Below are 21,317 nucleotides of genomic sequence, written 5' to 3'. Positions count from 1 at the left end.
GGATGGGTCAGCTAGTAATAAGTAATATTATAGCGGAACTTTACGAGCAATGGACTTTATGAGTTGCAGGAATCCCTAACACGCTTCCCTTAAGAGGATTAGTTGAATCAAATTACTGCTGCCATTGTAGACAAAGAAATAATGTTAGTTAACCATTATACAATTAATAATTGTCACTGGCATTTTCGTATTGCGTTTTATTTTTTATTTTTTACATAAAACGATTCACACAAAATGAACATTTCAAATGCTGCACTATTAAGAGAACAGTGCGGTGCCAATAATTTGCATGCACGTGAAAAGAATAACCTGGTAGAACGAGTGGTCGAAGTATAATAGTCACTCAGGTGGTGTTAACAAAATGTAGCATGCGGTACCATGACGATTATACAAAAGGGATAGTGGTTTGACCAATTGTCCCCTTATTTTAGTCTTTTAGAGAATTTTTGAAAAACGCTTATTTACCGGACTTACCTGATTTATTCATAAATAGATACCCAATTCCACATTTTCAAATTCCTATAAAACTTTTCATTCCTTATCCCTTTCAGAGGATGAATTTCCGAAATTCCTTTTGTAGTGCTCGTAATACGTTATGATTTAATGATTTATTTATTTTATCAAAATAAATATGAGTAATCCATACTTAATATTACAAATGCGAAAGTGTGTCTGTCTATCTGTCTGCTAGCCTTTCACGGCTCATCCGTTCAACCGATTTTGACGAAATTTGGTACAGAGATAGCTTGCATACCGGGGAAGGACATACATTTTATCCAGGAAAACCAAAGAGTTCCCACAGGATTTAATACAACCTAAATCCACACGTACGAAGTCGCGGGCATATTCTAGTAAAATATTTGATTATGGTCTTTTTTAGTTTTGCCATTTTTATACTTATTTCGTGCTTATGCATATAACTGATTTTAGTTAAAATAAAATTAACACATTCTTTACTTGAGTTCTATACACATACACTTCTGTGCAATATTTCTGTCCGTCAGTATCAGTGTTAGAATTTTATTAAGAAGATTATGTTTATTAGGTCCATTAAGTAATACCTATCTACTAATTGCTTATTCTCTGATGCTTAATAAACGGTAGAACATCCAAGACTACTGAACCTTGCACAGATAGGTAGGTACTTTCGTGAAAAGTTGATCTAAAATGTGGGAGTAAGCTATCCTGCAATTTCCACTTCAAACATAGAATTATTAAAACTAACTTCAAATAATAGAGTTGAATTAAAACATACGATCCAATTACTTACTTGATTGTAGCAATGTTGTGTTGCTGATAGTTAGTTAAAACTAACATCAACAAAGGATCACGAGACGCGAGGGGTGGTGAGAGCTAATTTTAGTCTATTTGCTTTTTAACTGAGATTGCCTTACTTCCAGGGTATTTGTTTACCAAAGATCACACAACTTTCTCCACGTTCTGTCAATCGAGTTGATTACTAACCGATTTCCGAATAAGTATGAGGTTCTCAACTCAACGTATGTTTTATTTTAGAATGTACCTACAGTATGTTCTTTTTGAGAATAAAATTCTTTATACCGAACCGATGTTATGCGCACCGATTTCTCCAAGACTTCTGAACCGATTGGCACAATTTGCCAACTTCTAATCCGTATTGGGCTACCGTGGTAGAATATGGTCTTCTCATTCTTAGAGGAGACTCGTGTTCGGTAGCGAGTCGGTAATGGGTTGATCATGATAATGATGATCCTATCAACACACTAAACTGACTTTTAGTCTCCAAAGTAAGTTAAGTTAAATTCAATTCATGTTATTTATGTAATACAGAAGCACAGTACAAAAGTCAATATCAAAACATCCACACCTTAGTGGAAAGAACATTTAAAACCTAAAAGAATTGGCATTTCTCGCGTCGCAAGCACACTCCAGTGAAAAACTCATTTATGTCAGTCGCTAGCTATTTTCGTCAACAATGGCCCTGCAGCCTTGTTGATGTCATCTGTCCATTTTCTAGCTTTTCATGTCGACTACACATAGGTACTTATTGTGTTTTTTCTCGTAGTTCTGTAATTATTATGGAATTTTGCTGAATCAGCATTTATGCTGAAAATGTGAGAAAACCGTTTTGGTTACACACAATTGACTCAAACGTACTTAGTTTTTTTAAATGTTTAACCAACGATTTTTTCATTCTTTCTTTGAATATGTTGACTATACAAGTGAGAAAACCAATACTAGATCATCTTAAAAAATTCTCACTGATTATGTTTATTATTTTAATGTCAATAAGTTCTATTTAAGTAAATAAGGGATACCTACTTTGATAAATTTAAAAAAATAGGAGGTCTTGATACTATATCTTATATTAAATATTAATGTCTACTTACATTTTTTATCAATAGATTTCCCTTGAAGTAGGTACCTACTTTACATCAGTCAATATTGAGTTATACTTTTAAGTCAAATGTCATTTACATGACTCTAAATAAAAGAACGGGAACGGCTTTCAGCTTTCAATTAATTGAATTCGTGAATGTAAAGGTATTTGGAATTTATATTATTCTAGCTTTTTTTATGTTTGGCCCTTACAATATTTTACTCAAACATAATTATGTACCTATTATAAATCAGGTGTTTGTTTGCTGCTTCATAAATCCTTAACTACTCAACTTATATCACTACCACTTGGTTGTGCAATGAGAAACCTGGAAAATATTACGCAGAATATTGTTTAATACACCTATTACTAGAAAGAATCATTGTACCGTTTTCTTTAGTTAATTCATTCATAGCTCCCTAGATGACGCTATATAGGTGTTGCATCGCGGCAAATCGCGCGCACACACGCTCCCGTCATAGGAGCACCTGTCAACGCTATATGTAAAAACGCAGTCTGAAAAACGACACGCTAACATCCGCTCGCGCGCAGGCCACCTATGGCCTTGCATTGGTACCAGCACGAAAATCTAGAAACGCTCTCACGCATCCCTAAGGCTGATTCAAGGAGTCCTGGAGAATTTCATAAGAACAGGTCAGTGATTTCTTCCTTGTATATATCTGTTTTAGGCATTATTTTGTTGTTTTTTCTAGGTCTTTTGTTGCACATACCATCGCCGCTAATTCCATACTATTGCAGTATAATTATTATAATTAATTTCGCACACGCACCCAAGGATCAGTGACTATTTACACGTCGCCGATCCATTTAATGGTCCATTCGAACCTAGGATATTGTTTCTAGTCACATATATACTCGATTTACGTAAATTACTCGTAACGCCTTGTATGTTCTTTGTTAGCCGCCATCTTAGCTAACATTTTATTTGTGAACTATTGCTGTTAATTTGTCGTTAAAATGGACAAATTAACGTCGCATTTAAATATTTTAATTTGTAAAAAGGAAAATCTATTTCAACGAATGAATAGGTTATATGAACTATCTAAAGGTATTTCAAATTTTGAGTCGAGAAAAAATGAAAGATTCTTGAGTGAGTCAGAGACGGTAGATGAACTTCGATCAAAGTTTGAATCGATATTAGACGAAATAAACGTTATTTCGCTAAAATTAGATCCACCAGAACCGCCTAATTATCAGCCTCTTGATGCTTTCGAGGATTTGTATGCGCCTGTTAAGAGAATACGCAATAAAATCTTATCATGTTGCAATGATAATGCGTCTACAAGCAACAATGATAGCCAATTTCAGCCTCAAATAAAGCTACCGCCTATTAATATTCCAAGTTTTGATGGAAAAAATGAGAATTGGCCATTATTTTATGAATCTTTTAAGGCCAATATACATAATAATAATAATTTAACCGATGCACAGCGCGTTCAATATTTAATTAGTAAATTATCGCACGGTGCATTGCATTTCACTGCAGGTATTGTACCTACAGGGGAAACCTATCATATTATTTGGGATAGTTTGGTAAAAAAGTATCAAGACAAGCGAGCATTAGGTACGCATTATTTAAATAATATTTTTGAACTAAACAACTGTACAAATAACGCTAATAGTTTAAATACATTTATCGAAAAATTCTCCGCTTCGATCGCCGCTTTAAAACAGTTAGACATTCCAGATCTTACTGATTTTATATTTTTATATCTTGCTTTAAAGAAGATAGATTCGCAAACTATACAAAACTTCGAAATGACGGTGCGATCAAGTCAGTCCGACATACCGTCATACACGCAATTTATTGAGTTCATTCAATATCACGTTAAAGTTCTCGAGCGCTCAAATAAACCTACCTATTCTAATAATAGATCGGACAAATCGAATGCTAGTTCTCGAGGTACCTACAAGTCATTTGTCGCGTGTGAGAACAACGAGTCCACCACCTCGACGCAAAGCGAATGCGTACTGTGTAAGGGTATACATAAAAACTTATATCAGTGCAATAAGTATATGGAGATGGAATCGCCGCAAGCGAGATTCGACTTTATTAAGTCTAAGAACGCGTGCGTAAATTGCCTATCTTTATTCCATACTCTTAGTAAATGTAAGTCTAGATCGTCTTGTGTCCGGTGTCTCCCAGCTAGGAAAAAACACCATTCCAGCTTATGCCGAAATAATAATACGGATACAAACAATAACAATTCGCTGTTAGGCCGCACGCACACAAACACGACGCCCGCTGTAACTGTGGACGTGTCTCCCGCGCCCGCCTCTCTGACTAGTGTTCAATCCACAAGTACTTCGTTACCTACGCACGCTTCGAGCTCGTTCACTACAAATAACCCGCGTTCGAGCGTTTTATTGTCCACCGCGCAAGTTTACGCCCAGCCTTATAATAGTAATAAGAAATTAACTATTCGCTGTTTATTAGATACTGGGTCACAGAACAACATTATTAGTTATAAATGTTGTAAATTGCTTAATTTGCCTATTACTCCCGTTTTTAATTCATCTATTAAAGGTATAGGTTTAAAATCGCAACCAATACATGGTTATGTTTATTTAAACATAGAATCGCGCGTTTACCCTGTTAATAAGTATCATATTAAGGCTTTAGTTTTAGATTGTCTTACAGACAATTTACCGTCACACTTTATTGAAAATTGTGATATAAGCCATGTCAAAGATTTACCCCTAGCAGACTTGACATGGAACGCACCTGGAGAGATTGACGTAATTTTAGGTGCCCAATTGTTTCCACATATTTATCTAGGCGATAAAATATTATCGGGTAGTAACGTCCCGGCCGCCTTATCAACAACTTTAGGATACGTATTAATGGGAGATTACACGCCGTGCAGTCCCAAACATTTGGATGAATCCTCGTTCTCCGCGCTCGCACTGGAGGATTTAGAAACAAATCTTCAAAAATTTTGGGAACTGGAACAAATTAATGAAAAACCGCATCTCAGCCCCGCAGAAACGGAATGCGAGAATTTATACCGCGCTTCCGTCTCTCGCGATGAGAGTGGTCGATACTCAGTCGGTTTACCCTTTTCGCAAAATGCAGCCGAACTAGGTAACTCGCGCTGTGTCGCTCACCGCCGCTTGCTAGCGTTAGAGCGTAAGTTGAAGACGGATCATTCTTTGCGCCTTGCTTATAATGAGGTCATTATGGAGTACATAAAAAAAGGTTACTTAACTGAAGTCTCGGATCATAGCAATACAGTCGAGGGCTATTATATTCCGCACCACGCTGTTATTCGCCCCGAAAAAAGCTCGAGTCGCGTTCGAATCGTGACCGATGCATCGGCTAAAACCGCGGATAGAATCCTATCATTAAATGACGTACTTCATACTGGACCTAACTTACAGGCAGATTTATTTTTACTTTTATTAAATTTCCGATTATTTCCAGTCGCTATGACTGCGGATATAAAGCAAATGTACTTACAAATTGAAATTTTGCCACGCGATCGTAGGTATTTAAAAATCCTCTTTAGGTTTGACGCAAATGATAAAATACGCACCTTTCAGTTTAACCGCGTACCGTTTGGACTTAAGTCCAGTCCATATTTGGCCATGCGTACTGTACGACAACTGTGCCAGGACGAAGGTGATCGCTTCACGGACGCCGCAAAAATTGCTGAATCTCAATTATATATGGATGACCTTGTGCATTCAGCTACTAACGATCAAATCGCTATAACATTGTCGCAAGAATTAATCGAGTTGTTCAAATTAGGTTCCTTTGAGTTGATCAAATGGTCAAGTAACTCGTCAACGCTTTTGGACAGTCTTCCAGACACGCATCGCGCTTCGGTGAACTTTACTGACAGCAATAATACCACAAAGGTCTTAGGGCTGTCTTGGGAGCCCAGTGAAGATGTTTTTCGCATGACTATTTCAAAAATCGACCACAAATGCACCAAACGCACAATTTTATCCCTCGTAGCTAGATTGTTCGATGTTTTAGGATTAGTCGCGCCAGTTATCTTGTACGCTAAACTATTGATCAAAGATCTCTGGCTCCAAAAAATCGACTGGGATGAAACTCCTTCCGAAGATATAATTAAAAAGTACTTAGACTTGGTCCACGACTTTTCAGTACTTCCAAATTTAAAAATACCGCGTCATACTGGTATCACCGAAGGATGCAGAGTAAATATTGTCGCCTTCAGTGATGCTAGCTTAAATGGCTATGGCTGTGTGATTTATTTACATGTTACTGATTCTCTCGGTAATATACGCGTTAATTTATTGTGCTCAAAATCGAAAGTTTCGCCTACCAAAATAACAACCCTCGCTAGATTGGAGTTATGCGCCGCGCTTTTAATGTCAAAATTGGTTAAGGTCGTAAGAGATACTTATTCCTCCCGCATTCCTATTGAAGGAATTTTTGCGTTTTCCGATTCCACTGTAGCTCTGTCATGGATAAAATCTTCGCCTCATAGGTGGAATACTTTCGTTAGCAACCGCGTCGCGCAATGTCAAGAAAATTTAGACCCACAACATTTCTACCATGTTGCGGGAATCGAAAATCCAAGTGACTGCTTATCACGTGGTATTTTGCCATCGCAGTTACTCTCGCACCCTCTTTGGTGGAACGGCCCAGAATGGCTTCGCGACTCGCCATCGGAATGGCCAATAAATAAGTTCTCGCCTACCAAAGACGATCAATTACCGGAATTCAAATCAACCGCTTTAATAACAACCGATGTTCAATGTGAACAACCGATATTATATGTTTTATCGCAACGCTTTTCCTCATGGAATAAACTTATTCGCTCCGCTTCTTATGTATTACGCTTCGCACGACTTCTACCGCCGACCGGAGAAGTTGACAAATTTAATTCTGTTGAAAACGCAATAATAAAGGACATTCAAAAGGTTCACTTCTGCGATGAAATCACGCGATTAAAAAATAAAAAATTACCTTCAAAGAAATTGCAAAAGCTAGCCGTGTTTATAGATAATGACGACATTTTACGAATTGGAGGTCGGCTTTCTAAATCGGATTTACCTTACGAATCGAAACACCCCGCACTTCTTCCGAAACATGATCATGCGGTTAACTTGATCATTGATCATTATCATTCGCGCAATTGTCACACCGGGCCTAGTCTTTTAATGTCCCTTATTCGACAACGATTTTGGATACTAGACGCTAGGACAATCATTAGGTCTAGAGTGCACAAATGTAACACGTGTTTCCGAGTAAAACCCGTGCATCCTACGCCAATAATGGCTGATCTTCCCTCTTATCGTCTGCAAGAAGCGAAAGCCTTTATGCACACAGGTGTGGACCACGCAGGTCCACTTCGTGTAACACCAACGCGCCGCCGCGGTTATCAGTCGCAAAAAGCTTATATATGCTTATTTGTATGCCTTGTGACAAAAGCCGTTCATATTGAACTTTCGTCAGATTTAACTACTGACTGTTTTGTCATGGCTGTAAAAAGGTTTTTAGCACGCAAAGGTCCGATTTCCTGTTTTTACAGTGACAATTCTGGAACTTTCCTTAAAGCCAAATCGCAGTTGAACGAAGTATATTCACTTCTGAATAGTTCCGATTATAAAAATAAGTTAAACCTTGAATTACAAATTAATCGCATTGAATGGAAAAATATTCCCCCTCGGTCCCCTCACTTTGGATCTATGTGGGAAAGTAATATAAAATGTGTCAAAACACATTTATATCGAGTTATCGGTAATCAGCTTCTTACTTACGAAGAGTTAGTTACCGTGCTAACGCAAATTGAATGCATACTAAACTCGCGCCCGCTTTGTTTAATATCGTCAGATCCGCATCCTGAAATTTTAACGCCGGCCCACTTCTTAATGTCTACTCCGCTAAAATATTTTCCAGCAGCGCCTTTACCTAGCGAACGCCCTAACCTCGTACAGCGAAAAAGACTACTAGATAGCTTAGTTCAGTCTTACTGGAAGAAATGGCGCTTAGAATACTTACACACTTTACAAGTTAGGCAAAAGTGGTGTACACCTGATAATCCGGTTAAAGTAGGTACGGTAGTTTTAATTGGGCATGATGACTTACCGCCTTTACAATGGCCGCTAGGAATAATTACGAAGGTTTATCCTGGGGCTGATAATGTGGTTCGTGTTGCTTTAGTTAAAACCGAATCTGGCGAATTCAAACGTCCGGTTGTAAAACTTTACCCACTTCCAACGCAATAAACGCATTGTAATTTATAAAAAGTAATTAGAATAAGTAGCCATAGATACCTTAGTGTTTAACTTGATTAATTTAATGTAAATATAATTTCTTTACCGCTACCTATTTTATTAGATTTATAAATAAACTTTATTTTATTTAGTTAGATTAATTATCACTCGCGCAAATTATTGCAATAATTATGAAGTATTGGACTTCGTCAACGCGGGGAGTATGGTTGTGCAATGAGAAACCTGGAAAATATTACGCAGAATATTGTTTAATACACCTATTACTAGAAAGAATCATTGTACCGTTTTCTTTAGTTAATTCATTCATAGCTCCCTAGATGACGCTATATAGGTGTTGCATCGCGGCAAATCGCGCGCACACACGCTCCCGTCATAGGAGCACCTGTCAACGCTATATGTAAAAACGCAGTCTGAAAAACGACACGCTAACATCCGCTCGCGCGCAGGCCACCTATGGCCTTGCATTGGTACCAGCACGAAAATCTAGAAACGCTCTCACGCATCCCTAAGGCTGATTCAAGGAGTCCTGGAGAATTTCATAAGAACAGGTCAGTGATTTCTTCCTTGTATATATCTGTTTTAGGCATTATTTTGTTGTTTTTTCTAGGTCTTTTGTTGCACATACCATCGCCGCTAATTCCATACTATTGCAGTATAATTATTATAATTAATTTCGCACACGCACCCAAGGATCAGTGACTATTTACACGTCGCCGATCCACCACTAAGCATACACCTGGAAACTTAGATAAAGGATTGATCTGCGCGTCGAAGCGCAGCGGACCAATCCTTAATCTAAGCCTGGATATCTTATTGATACGAAGTCGCGAGCAACGACTAGCAAAATATACAATTGGGTAGATACACTGGAATCTTTTTTTTTTCTTCATTTATTGACTAACGCTTGGCTGCAATCAAACCTGCCCGCAGTGAAGATGTGCTAAGGTGGAGCGCTATTGCCTAGAAGATGCCTATTCACTCTTGATTTGATGAATGTACCTACTACCTATATCCAAGTAGAGAGGAAAATTGAAGCTGTGGTGTTTCATATCGTAGCGTTTAGAATTAGAAACGAGGAAGTAATTAATGATTTTGAGCTTATTTCGTGGTTTAACGACATATTTTAATGTATAAAATATAATAATAAAGTAAATAATAATAACGTGTAAGTTAATAGTGACGTTGTGAGTGTATTTTGCCGGACAGCTCGTGAAGTTCCAGCGAAAAGAACAAGAAAGAGGGTAGTTCGCTACTGCCCTTGACAGCTCGAACTTCATCTCTCGCAGCACCGCAGTCCCGTCGTGACCACGACCCGTGCAATTGGGTTGAAATATCGACAAATAAAAACAAAAATTAATCGTGGTATGTACCCGTTTTATACATTAAAATATGAGGAAGTAATTAATTTCGTACGTGTCCTTGGAGTTTTGACTACTTCGTCGTGAGAATGATTATTCATTCTATAAAGTCTCTATCTTCTTACGAGCCATTGATATGAATTATGATGTTGTTAGTCTTAACAATAAGTATTAAATATCAACTGACAAAACATAAAGCATACTTTGAAACAAAGTAAAACATTGTATTAACCATGACCTTGCCTAGATCTGGCGAAGCGGGTTCCGAAGCGGAGTCATAAAATATAACACACATGGGAGAAAACTGCACAATAATAAAAATTGAGTAACGTAATAAATGACGCAGTTTAAATAATGATTTTATCATCTAAATTGGTTTGAAGTCATTAGATAATCGTATAAATAATTAAGAGCTATCTTAATAAACGTGTAGTGCCGTTATGCTTTAAATAATATCCATCATGCTAAGTAATACTTGTATTATAGAAATTGTTTGATTCGTTTTGTTATTTTTTGTTTTTGAAGTTGTTGTGCAATGGTGGGTTGCAGTATACTAGGCTACAATAGCCGAAGCGAACGTAAAATAGACGGAATAAGATTTCACAAGTAAATACCTCTGCTTGAGCGAGAGGGACTGAGGGGGGCCACACTGGTTGCATATCTGGAAATGTCTGTGTAGAATACTATCTGCATCTTTTTATTTATTTTTAATATTGCTAAAAAGGACGGAAAATTTTAAATTAAAGACTACTCTAGTAATTTAAACACTATGCTCAAGACTGGCACCAAACGTCACAAGGTTTGACAGTCTTACTTAAATTAAGGAATATGTCTTTTTTATTGGTAAGAAAAAGATCCAGCCACCAGAAAAGCCATCAGAATCAGTACCATTCGCTACTTTTATCCTTCGAAATCAATGAATTTCCACGGGATTTAAAAAACCTAGGTACATCTACTAGGACTAGGTGGTCGTTATTTAATTAAAAAAAGAGAGTATGAATATAAATCCTAAATGTTGCCCTAAACGCATTTTTTGGTCGAATGAAATCAGTTGAACTATCTTCATCGAATGGCACTAAAATGTTGAAACCTGCCAAAAATGATTTACGCACTGAAGATTTATTTTTAGTTGATAGTTGTACTTGTATAGAATGTTTATCGTGAGAAACGTCTTGCTGCTGCGACATAAAATCATCATTATTTCGCATTGTTTTCTCTTCAATCTTGTTTTAATTGACTTGATTTACATTCTCGTCTCTAGGACTTGTTATAGTAAAACGCTAATGTTATTGGTTTCAACGGCAATACGTGACATCAACTTGGAAGTTGTTATCTTTCACTATACCTACCTAATAATTTTTCTACGCAACTGGCAGTGGAAAAATTATCGCAAAAATGCTAATGCTAATTGAATAAAACTTGCTCATTAATTTTAATTTGGTACCTATTTGTTTAATTAAGTTTATTTGTGTTGTTTGATTATAAGTGAATTATTCTCTCACTTGCATTATCAGCGATTTCTCGATTATATATATTATATAATAGTTTATAATTGTCTTCAATGTCAATAATACTTACTAATATGTTTTATCTTTACTTTAGTCGAATTAATCTTATTTTAAACTCGTTTACTCGTCGCTCTTATTCAGAAAATAGTTCAGTAATATTTAAATAGGATTACTCAATACTACTTACTATTAAAGCACTTAAGAAAAAAATTCTACATCAATTCACCATAGGGGTGTAAATTTTCTTAAATTCAGAAATACCTACCTACTAGGTTCGTATTTTATTAAATGTTTTGTTTATGCGTGTAGATTGTTGCTTATGAATTAAAGATTTTATGTCGATACATATAGTAACTTTAAGAATTTACATTTTATATGAATGAACCTGGGGAATTTCAAGCGAATGTAAAATATAATAAGTCACCAGTCTAGACGGCAAAGTTCACAGTCTTGTTTGACGCATTATTTCGATCTATGAAGACGACCAGGGTCCCTAGAGAACAATGTTTTCTATCGCTTTGTGATTTAGCCCAGTTGCGTATACAAGGGGGAAAGTCAAGATTGGGGAACGATCATATCGAGTCACGCAATCGCATTGTTAAGGCCACTATTTCTGGTATCTACGTTTTGATGTAAAGAAGTCAAAGGAAAGATTGGAGTCTAATCAAGATTTCGATTTCAAAGAGAAGTCATATATTTTCCACCATGGTTATTTGTAGTTTTTGCAGGTAACAATAATGATGATGATCTTAAAAGCAACAAAGTTAATAAAACACTCGGAATGGACAACATTGTTCATGTCATTGTAGTAGTTAATTGGATTAGATTTAAGTACCATTGTTCGCTACTCGGTACAATGCCTTTATAAGATATCGAAGGAGATGTCGCCCACATCTAGTCGAAACATAAGTTCGAAACATAAGGTAGGTACTTAGGTATTACTTAATTGGCATGCAATTTTAGATTACTAAATAAAAAATTAATTGTAAACCTGAAGATTATCCAAATAAGCGTTAAAATAACTCTAAAGAAATTCTTAGTCATAGTGTAGATGAACATGCACATGATTATAACTAGACGTGCTGTGTAGAAGTAAGGAGTGCACGTTCAAGTTACAGCTGTGAGAAAATAAATAATATAATTATTTACAGGCCGTTAAAATGATTAACTACAGATGTTCTTGCTGGTTTCTTCTCGGTGGAGTCAACGATCTGAACTGATGGTAAATTATAACCTACAAACGACCAAATGAAGATCAAACAGAGATTTTTCAGATCTCCGTCTTGAACATAAATTATTTGAGCAAGAATTTTAAAATGGGTGCCAGTACATAAAAGTTAAATGATGGATGCATGAAAAATTTGGTTGCGAATCAAAACTACTCACGCATCACGCCTATTGCGCTCATCCCAGAATTTGTCCCAGAACGTAGATCTGTTTTTAATTCGCAGCACACTCGTGCTCAGAGTGCGGGGCAGCGTGCCCCCACTGGTGGAGGCCGTCACCCCGGTTGCCATACTGTGCTCTGATGCAGAACTCTTTGTGATGTATGATGGCCCTCCGCCGGCTCCTAGCCCTTCCGATTGGGATCCCGAACGATGCATTTCGATCGCCCGATTCTATTCAAATCTATCTGACACAATAGGCCATTGTCGGTATCAACTGGCCTTAATCTGCACACACTATTACGAGTTATCCGCTACTTTTACGCCATTTGAGATAATATATTTTAACATTTGCCACAATTCTCACTTCGCGGGTTTTTTGCCTAGGACTATCGCTTGATTTTGCGAGTGTTTCTCTTTCACTAAAATACCAATCTAAATGTCAGACACAACAATAAATTGATATTCGCATTCACACAATCATATCAATATGACAAATGTACTAGATATAATATTTTTTTTATTGAGTATTATCTCACTCGTGCGTTCTTATCGGAAACAACTTGACTGGTGTTTTTATAACTCGCGAACTTTGGTAAACATCACAATAACGTAATCAATAAAACAATGCGCTACTGTATATTATCAAGGTCCACAGATAAGGTTAGGCCGTCGTTTTCATTCATCTTTAGACACTTTCGTTGCCGATTCGAAGAAGGTGTCTAGTCAGACTGAATAGTAATCCGGAGCGGACCTGTCAAACTAGTGAATGACCTCGGAGCTGTTCAACCGCGAGCTTCATGCACACACCCAGTACTCTTAACTCTACGATAAGCACGTTTTTTTGAAAATAAAACGTACTATGCGTAGGAACTGCAAAGGATCACTTGAGGTCTTTGTGTCGGCACGAGGAGCGTTGTTTGGAGAAAAGATGGATAGTGAAAAGTCACATTTTAGTCGGGGTTTACGAAGTGTGAGGTGGGGGGTTTTATCACAGCGGAATCGCAAAAGCGTGTCGGGACATGGAAGCAACGTGCCGCCGGCGCGCCGCGCGGACTGTCAATGGAGCCGAGGTGAGCCGTCGGGCTCGGCGCAGCGGCTGCGGAGGCCGGAGCTTCCCACTCGCTCGCCCGGCCACCGCCGACTCTACGCGACTTCGCCCGAGGATAAATTTGGCGCTAATGAAAACTGCCGGCGGTGGGCGCCGCGCCGGTATAATCAATGTTCGACGTGGAAATCGAGGGCCAGGAAGAAAATTATCAACCTCGAGGAGGATTCAGGTGTGCCTTGCTCACCCGGCGCTTTATTAGTATTCCTTCAAAGTAATCGGATCAATCGTCTCTACTGTTCTCTAAATTTAACTTAGGCGTAATTAAATGAATGCCTACGGCTGGCTATGAATGAAAAGTAAGTGATCGTAGAAACTTATTCGGAGTTTTGTTAAAAATAAACTTCACATCTTTTGTGAACTTAAGTACTTATTTACTAAGCCGCAATTTTTTCCTCTGTCTAATTACTTAGGTATGTAGGTACTTCATTAAATAATATGAAAAAATAATCAGATTTCATGGACCCTGAAAAAAAAGTTCGGGAGTTTCGTTGAAGGAAAATAATAAAATGATAATTTCAGCAATATTTTTTTAAAATCATGATTTAATTTAATATTGATATACCTACTATTATTATGTGAAAAGAAAAGCCTGCTGTACAGTTTGCGATGTTTACAAATTAGGACTACTCAGGCGCTAATGACTCGCGGTAACTTGCGTTTTTACGCCTATTGATACCTACCGTAGCTGTTGTAACAAGCAACAAACAATGCTAAGTTTTTTTTATGAATGCTAATGAATCTCAAAATCAATGTTGTTTTGGACCTTGGTTAATTTTATTATTAGTATAAATACACTTGTATATTTTTAGGGTTAGTGTCATCTAAATATTAATAATGGTTAGTGGATATTTTTATTGTATAATACTTATTCATTCATTTAAAGTACCAATACATATTAGAAACGTAGGTATGCGGAAAATATTATTTTTCTAAAAAATATATGAAATGTGCACTTTCATACCCTATTATACCCCACAGCACGGTTACCCGTATCGGATTTACCTACCCGAAGCGTCATTGGATGAAAATTTAAAGTTAGATCTTTTTTGTCTTCTATTATTAAAAAGGCACAAATTGACTGTTCGTTTTAAATTATTTATTAAACAAGTGACCTACTAAATAAAATGAGTTCAAGTGACGATAGTATGGAATTGATTGCACACCTCCTAATTTGAGAGCGGAGGCCGAATTAACAAAATACCTATGTATTTTTAAATAATGTACTTGTTTCATTTTTAGAAAAGCACTATTCATGCCTCGGCCGGGAGTGCCTTTCTGGCCTCGTGTTATAAACATCCTCGCCAAGGCTCAGCCGTCTAACTCACACATCGACTAGAAAACGCTTACTCTTCTCACTCTCGTGCGTAATGTGCTATAAACTGTGGGGTTACGTTAGTACTATTATATTCTGTGGTGAGGTGTTTTAGATTCATGAAGAATACCAATCACTCAATTTGACGTAGGTAAGTACATGGAATAAAAATTACTTTACCTATAATTGCTTCTTATTTTTTTGCAAAGACAAGATAGGGTTCCGGCTGAGAATGCCTAGTCTATTAGCATAGTGCTCAAAGTCTAGCGCTAGACAGCGATTTCTCACCGGATGTAGTTTAAGATGGGATGGTTTAGCTCGGAAGGGGTGTGGCAGTTTGAAATCTACAGTTCTCACTGCTTCCTACTCAGTATCGGAAATTACCTATAAATATTTATGCAATAAGCTATTTTTGTTTAGATAGCAGTTGATAGAACATGAAGGTTACACTGAACCAAAGTGGCACTATCAAAAAAATTGGCAGTTCTTAGTTATAATCTACCTACATCAGTTTTGCTTCTGCGGGAAAAAACGTCCGTTGTAAGGATCATTTTCTCCATAACGTCTATACTGTGTCTATCTACATATATTTTAACTGACAAATTTTTCATACTTTGTCGTTCTAATTTCAACTCCTAAACATAAAAATTTCAAATGGTCTTTTTGAAAAATCGAGATTTTGGATAGAGTCAATTATGTTTTCAATGTGCGATTAATATAGGTATGGGGCAAGAAATATCTAACATGAACACTATTTCAAATGTTTACTTCATATTATATACCTGTCTCGAGTAGACGATAACAAGTAGATTTAAACGCCACTACAATTGCAACGACAAATGTATATTTTATAACACAAGACAGATACGGAACACAACATCATTAAACACGGGGATAATTAATACAGGGTGAGTTATTGAAGCGGTCAGCGAGGCCAAACTGAACCGAAAGCCGAAAATAGACATTTTGTGTAGGCTTCGATTTTAAAGATTTTTGCTCGGCTATTCCCAGGGCAAATTCAGATTGTGTATGTATCACGGCCATCCTATTTAACAAGGTACTGTTTTAAACTACAATATATTAATAAATTATTAGGTATAGTTTAGTTTTTGCATGATATGGGCACTAAATTTAGTAGGTAATTCTATTTATTTTTGAGACTTATCTAAGCTATTTTTTCTGCAATCTAGCTCAACCTGTATCGTAACGTATATTGATTAAACGAGCGGCTTACGATTTTTAGCGATTTTAATACAGTACAGGTAGGTACAGGTTTAACTTCCGAATAGACTGTATAGGAACTTAAGATTTTGCATCATACTTATCAAGTTAAGATTTTCTTTATTTTAAATCGATCCGGGCTAGATTAAACTTTTTATAACCTCAGTAGTATCAGTCTTCGGCCTCACTGACCGCTGCCTTACCTAACTTACAAAAGTAGTGCAAGCTAAAGTAGAGCATGCTATATAATGTATATTATAATCAAAGTGTAAAAAGCGGACATGCTACATATAGGTGCACCGATAAAGATACATACGCTCTGTCAGCTGTGCCGCCTCGACCTCCTTGAATCTGTAAGCAATTAAAAATATGGGAAAGAATGATCGCAGATTTCAGACGCTTAGGCGTCTGAAGCAGAGTTAGGTCGCTTACGATAATGCGGGACTTAGTGTAAAGGTCTGAGTGCTCGTTTTAGTCGAGCGTTAGGCGGGACAGGGCGTGCAGCGTTCTTCTCGATCACAGTCGTAATACAATAGACATTATTTATGTCCAGTACGCATAGTATAAGATTTTACGTCTCATCAACGTTGCTAGAATTCGAGAGTCTAACACATAAGTCAAAGCAAAATGGACCGAAAGAGCCTTGAATGGAAATAAAAATTCAATGCCACTGATTTTAATTTCCCAACGTTTCCGCTTAGAGCGCTGGCTGTAAAATGTAGACAAACTTGAGCTTTAAAACAAGGCAGTCAAGATCTAGTTACTATAGGTAATGCGAGTGTTTCGACACTCGAATACTATCACGTTGGTGAGACCATAAAATATCGTACTACAGCGTACAGGTACCTTACTTATTGTTGAGACCGCACGCTGTACGCCCTGCAGAATTCTCACTCAGGTTTTAGCTTAGCATCACACCAAGGTGTCTGTGCTGTTCGTGTAGTGGAAGGCTTGTTGTGGTGGTAATAGCATGCATTGGGTCGTATCGAGTATCTAACGGCTAATATTTTACGATAGTAAATCGATAAGTTCTGCTGTTTCTTTCACTTCTAGACATTGTCACCTAAAATATAAGGCAACATCCTGACTCCTGATTCTTTAAGTTAAGACGTGACACTGGAGTTCGTAATTTGCCAAACTGTAGGGAGCTGTCAAATAACAGATTAAAACGTTTGCTCGTCCATGCTGACAAGCAAAGTTTGCTCTGTATTTAGATTTCGACATGTTTGGTATCAAATGAACAGTAATAGCTGGTAGGTAAAACAAAAAGACAAAGAGATGTGTTGAATCAACGAATCGAGTTCCTAATAGACGACGTGAAAAATTATCACGTCGTTTTTTAAAATTCTGATTGGGCGACTGAACACATCTCCTGTCCGCTCCACCTAGATGGAAATATATTATGAGTAAGTACTTGGACACATACATCTAACCTTTAACCTTCTAAACTTATCCTTAAGGCAAAATTTCAGGTCAAATTATTTAACAAACTTAGATAATATAGGTATTCTAACTAGTTAGTGAGAGGTTGAATGGTTGTCTTAAAACTGGTCTGATAAGTTTGAATAACCTTAGTATCTAAGGTCAGTATAATTATTATTATTATATCATGTAACTTGAATAATGATTTTATTTTTAAACTTGTTAGAAAATAACTTGTCCAAAAATTTGAAAATAATTATATTATAGCACAGTAAAAAAGTGTGGAAGTCCCTACAAGAGACCTATGCCCAGCAGTGGACGTCTATCGGTTGATGATGATGATGATGAAGACAGGAAAAAATTGCATTAATTGCTTTACTTTAATACTTAACTTAATCACTTCAATTGATTGATGTAACTCGGTACGACCTGAACGATGTTTTTAAGTATTAAAAGATCTCATTCACACAAACGCGCTTATAATGCGCGTTAAAAAAGCTTTATACAGAAGCGAAACATAAGTCAAAATAAATTAGCGTTGAAATCCAACACCGTGCAGTAAAAAGGCATCGTGTTGGAAAAGTGCAGACGTGTGAACAAAATGGGTTTACAATTGATTCATTGTAATCCCATTTGTTTCGTCCTAAAGCTTTCTAACGCGCGTTAGAATTAATGCATCAGTGTGAACGAGGGCTAAGACAGCACAAGGGTCATTCAAACACAGAACAGAACAATTTGGCATGCTATTACCAGCAGATATGTATGCTGTGAGTAAGCTCTACCTAACTGTTAATCAACCGTTAAAGCTCGCGCACCATTAGACGGATCGCATCGCTACGAAACGCTATCAAAATCTGTGACCACTGTCATACATTTCATTCAAAAGTAAACGGCTACCCGAAACCACAACCTAGTAAAGGGTGAACTGAGAAGCGCGCATCGGGCCCGTGCTGCTGCAGTGCACCGCAATTGTCGTCAAGCTATGATGGTTGACGTGCTTCGTACAGTTTAGTTTCTTGTAAAGTGCGACAAGGCTCTCTTGGTTCTTGAATGGCACTATCAGGGGGGCGCTGTTGGAGAACAAAGGGTTAGACTATTCAAACAAGAACAAAGGGGACACTTGACGGCAACGTTAGTTCCGATTTTCACCACGCGCCAAGATAGCCTTGTCGCACTGTACCTACACTTTTACGCGAGCGTTCATTCAGTGTCCTTCCAAGCAGCTTTCCTCGCGCGTTGGGTATGTCACCGTTTATTATTGATGCAATAGCAATGTAAATTTTGGAACAGTAGATTAATTATTACTTTCGGTACATTTTATTGTAATATATGTTTTAAATTTGAGGCAATTGAATAACGTAACGGCAGATCAAATCTTTTGCTTGAACAATCTAATTTATAGCTACAGATAACGTATTATTTATCTTTATTATATGGCCAGACTAGTGCGTTTGCTATTAGCACTATTGCACATGACGATATTTTCGCGTGAAGTGGACATGCGTCAACAACATACCGTTTATCGTATGTAAAGGGACTCATAAATATGGCATATCTGCGTCTGCACTCATGCGTCGCTTTCATACTTTCATAGCTCGTTTTAGTCGCGCGTAAATATTTATCGTGTGAAATTGGCTAAGTCATTTCCAACATCAATATTCCAAAAAATCGGATATAAGAACTTACCTACATTATTTTATCCCTTAAAACCATGAATTAACTTAAATTATTAAGTGTAGCATAATATTGGTGGAACCAAAGTGTTCTACAAGGCACGTGTTTCTGTGCTTTTAAGGCTGAAATCTATAGAGCGGTGACTTTGCTCGAGACAGATTTGTCTCTGACATAAATCTCGAATTAACTTCGTAAGTAAACTTTAGCAAAGTCAAAGTACGCTTTATGGATCTAAGCTTAAGTGTGGTTAGGCCAAGACAGTGATAAAATGACGGTTTTACTTAACGTCTATTCCACACGTTGATATGTTGTTTGCATTAAAGTATGTTGATGTAACAAAGAGGCGTAAATAAAATAATTTGACTTCCTATTTTGGAGGAGAACGCCGCAAGACCCGAAAGGCCCGGACAGGAAACTTCAAAGTTTGCAAGAGGTGGAAGGGCACATTTTCAGCTAAGTGACATGATCATCGGTCGCGCCGTAAAATTGTGTTAGCAGACATCTGTTGACCTCTTTTCACGTATTTCTTCAATGCAGCTGAATTTTCAATATTGAAAGTTGTTGTATGTACGCTACTTTCGAAATCAGTAAATCGGAAAAATTTGAAAATGCGTGTTTTTAAGTGACCCGAATTTCAACTCAAAATCCTTTGTGGTACGCATTAAAGCCAATCAGGACAGCCACAGAATGTTTTATGCATAGATAGTAGAATCCACCCTACTATAACTGACGTCGTTTTAAGTTAAGAGTAAGTAGGTATATGAAAGTACCTCCTAAGTTATTTCTAATTTCATACAGGCTTTAGCCAGATATGATGTTATAACTCGAGGTATAATATGTCTAAACTAAGAATAGGAATGACTTTCTACCCTATCAGGGGGCACAGGAGTGCCCCGCCAAGACGAACCATTGTAATGTATAGTATCATTGAGTATAATTTGTAGTAGGTATCTACTAAGATTTATTAAATAATGTAGAAGACAAACATTATGTATACAAAGTATTTTTCTTAAAAACTGTAATTTTCAAGTGACAGTTGACAGGTATAGGTCATTGACATTCTTATTCTTACTTTGGACTAATTATATAAGTAGATACTCTAAATTTTGCTTGCCCTTCAGAGTATTGCTGCGTTGTGATAAGTACTTTCGTTATTCGAAAGGTTACATTGGGCACATTTACTTTAATATTTACGCACCATACGTTTCAAATGTTCTAAAAGCACGATCTAACTTGCCGATTAAGTTTAGTTTCGTACCTAAATGTTTAATACAGCTGGGACCGCACGTTTCAGTTGCCCAAACTTCTAATGTTATGTGGAATGGTATTCAAAACTATGAAATTCAAGCATTGCCTTTCTCATAGGCGAACTTTATTATTTGCAAGGAAAAAGTTCTGTAGTAAATAATATCACATTAATATTTTCATTTTCAAAATAATTTTTCATTAAACATTTAGTTAAATGCCTCGTTCGAAATTCTAATTACCACTGAAATGGATATAGTATACAATTATAACAAATACGCTGTAAACGTGTGCACAAAATGACAGTTTATTTTTGTGCCGATTCGAAGGGCCCCGTCGAGCATACCTACCAGGAATTAAAATTGCTAGGCACCTAATTTATGTCAAATGGTATTCGTGTTGGCACTGTATGTTTAGATTTTGTCATCATTAACATTTAGTTCTGATCAATTCAGTTCGATGCAGGTGTAGATAGCGCTCACTGCTGC

The 21,317-nt window shown here is 37.1% G+C and overlaps 1 protein-coding gene across 12 annotated transcripts in view; it reads right to left on the bottom strand.

Moving 5' to 3' along the window:
- dnc (phosphodiesterase dunce) overlaps positions 1 to 21,317 on the bottom strand; it is a 465,943-nt gene that overhangs the window by 101,692 nt on the left and 342,934 nt on the right. Inside the window, exon 1 of one of the 12 annotated variants that reach the window (XM_034968464.2) lies at positions 12,846 to 13,892. The exons of the other annotated variants lie outside the window; for them this stretch is intronic. Within the exon in view, the coding sequence (XP_034824355.1) occupies positions 12,846 to 13,063 (218 nt within the window). The 5' untranslated portion in view covers positions 13,064 to 13,892. Of the gene's footprint in view, positions 1 to 12,845; positions 13,893 to 21,317 lie in introns of those variants that run through there. 12 annotated transcript variants of the gene reach the window in all.

Source organism: Maniola hyperantus, chromosome 5 (genome assembly GCF_902806685.2).
Source record: "Maniola hyperantus chromosome 5, iAphHyp1.2, whole genome shotgun sequence".
NCBI lineage: Eukaryota > Metazoa > Arthropoda > Insecta > Lepidoptera > Nymphalidae > Maniola > Maniola hyperantus.
This window is presented reverse-complemented; position numbering and strand designations above follow the sequence as displayed.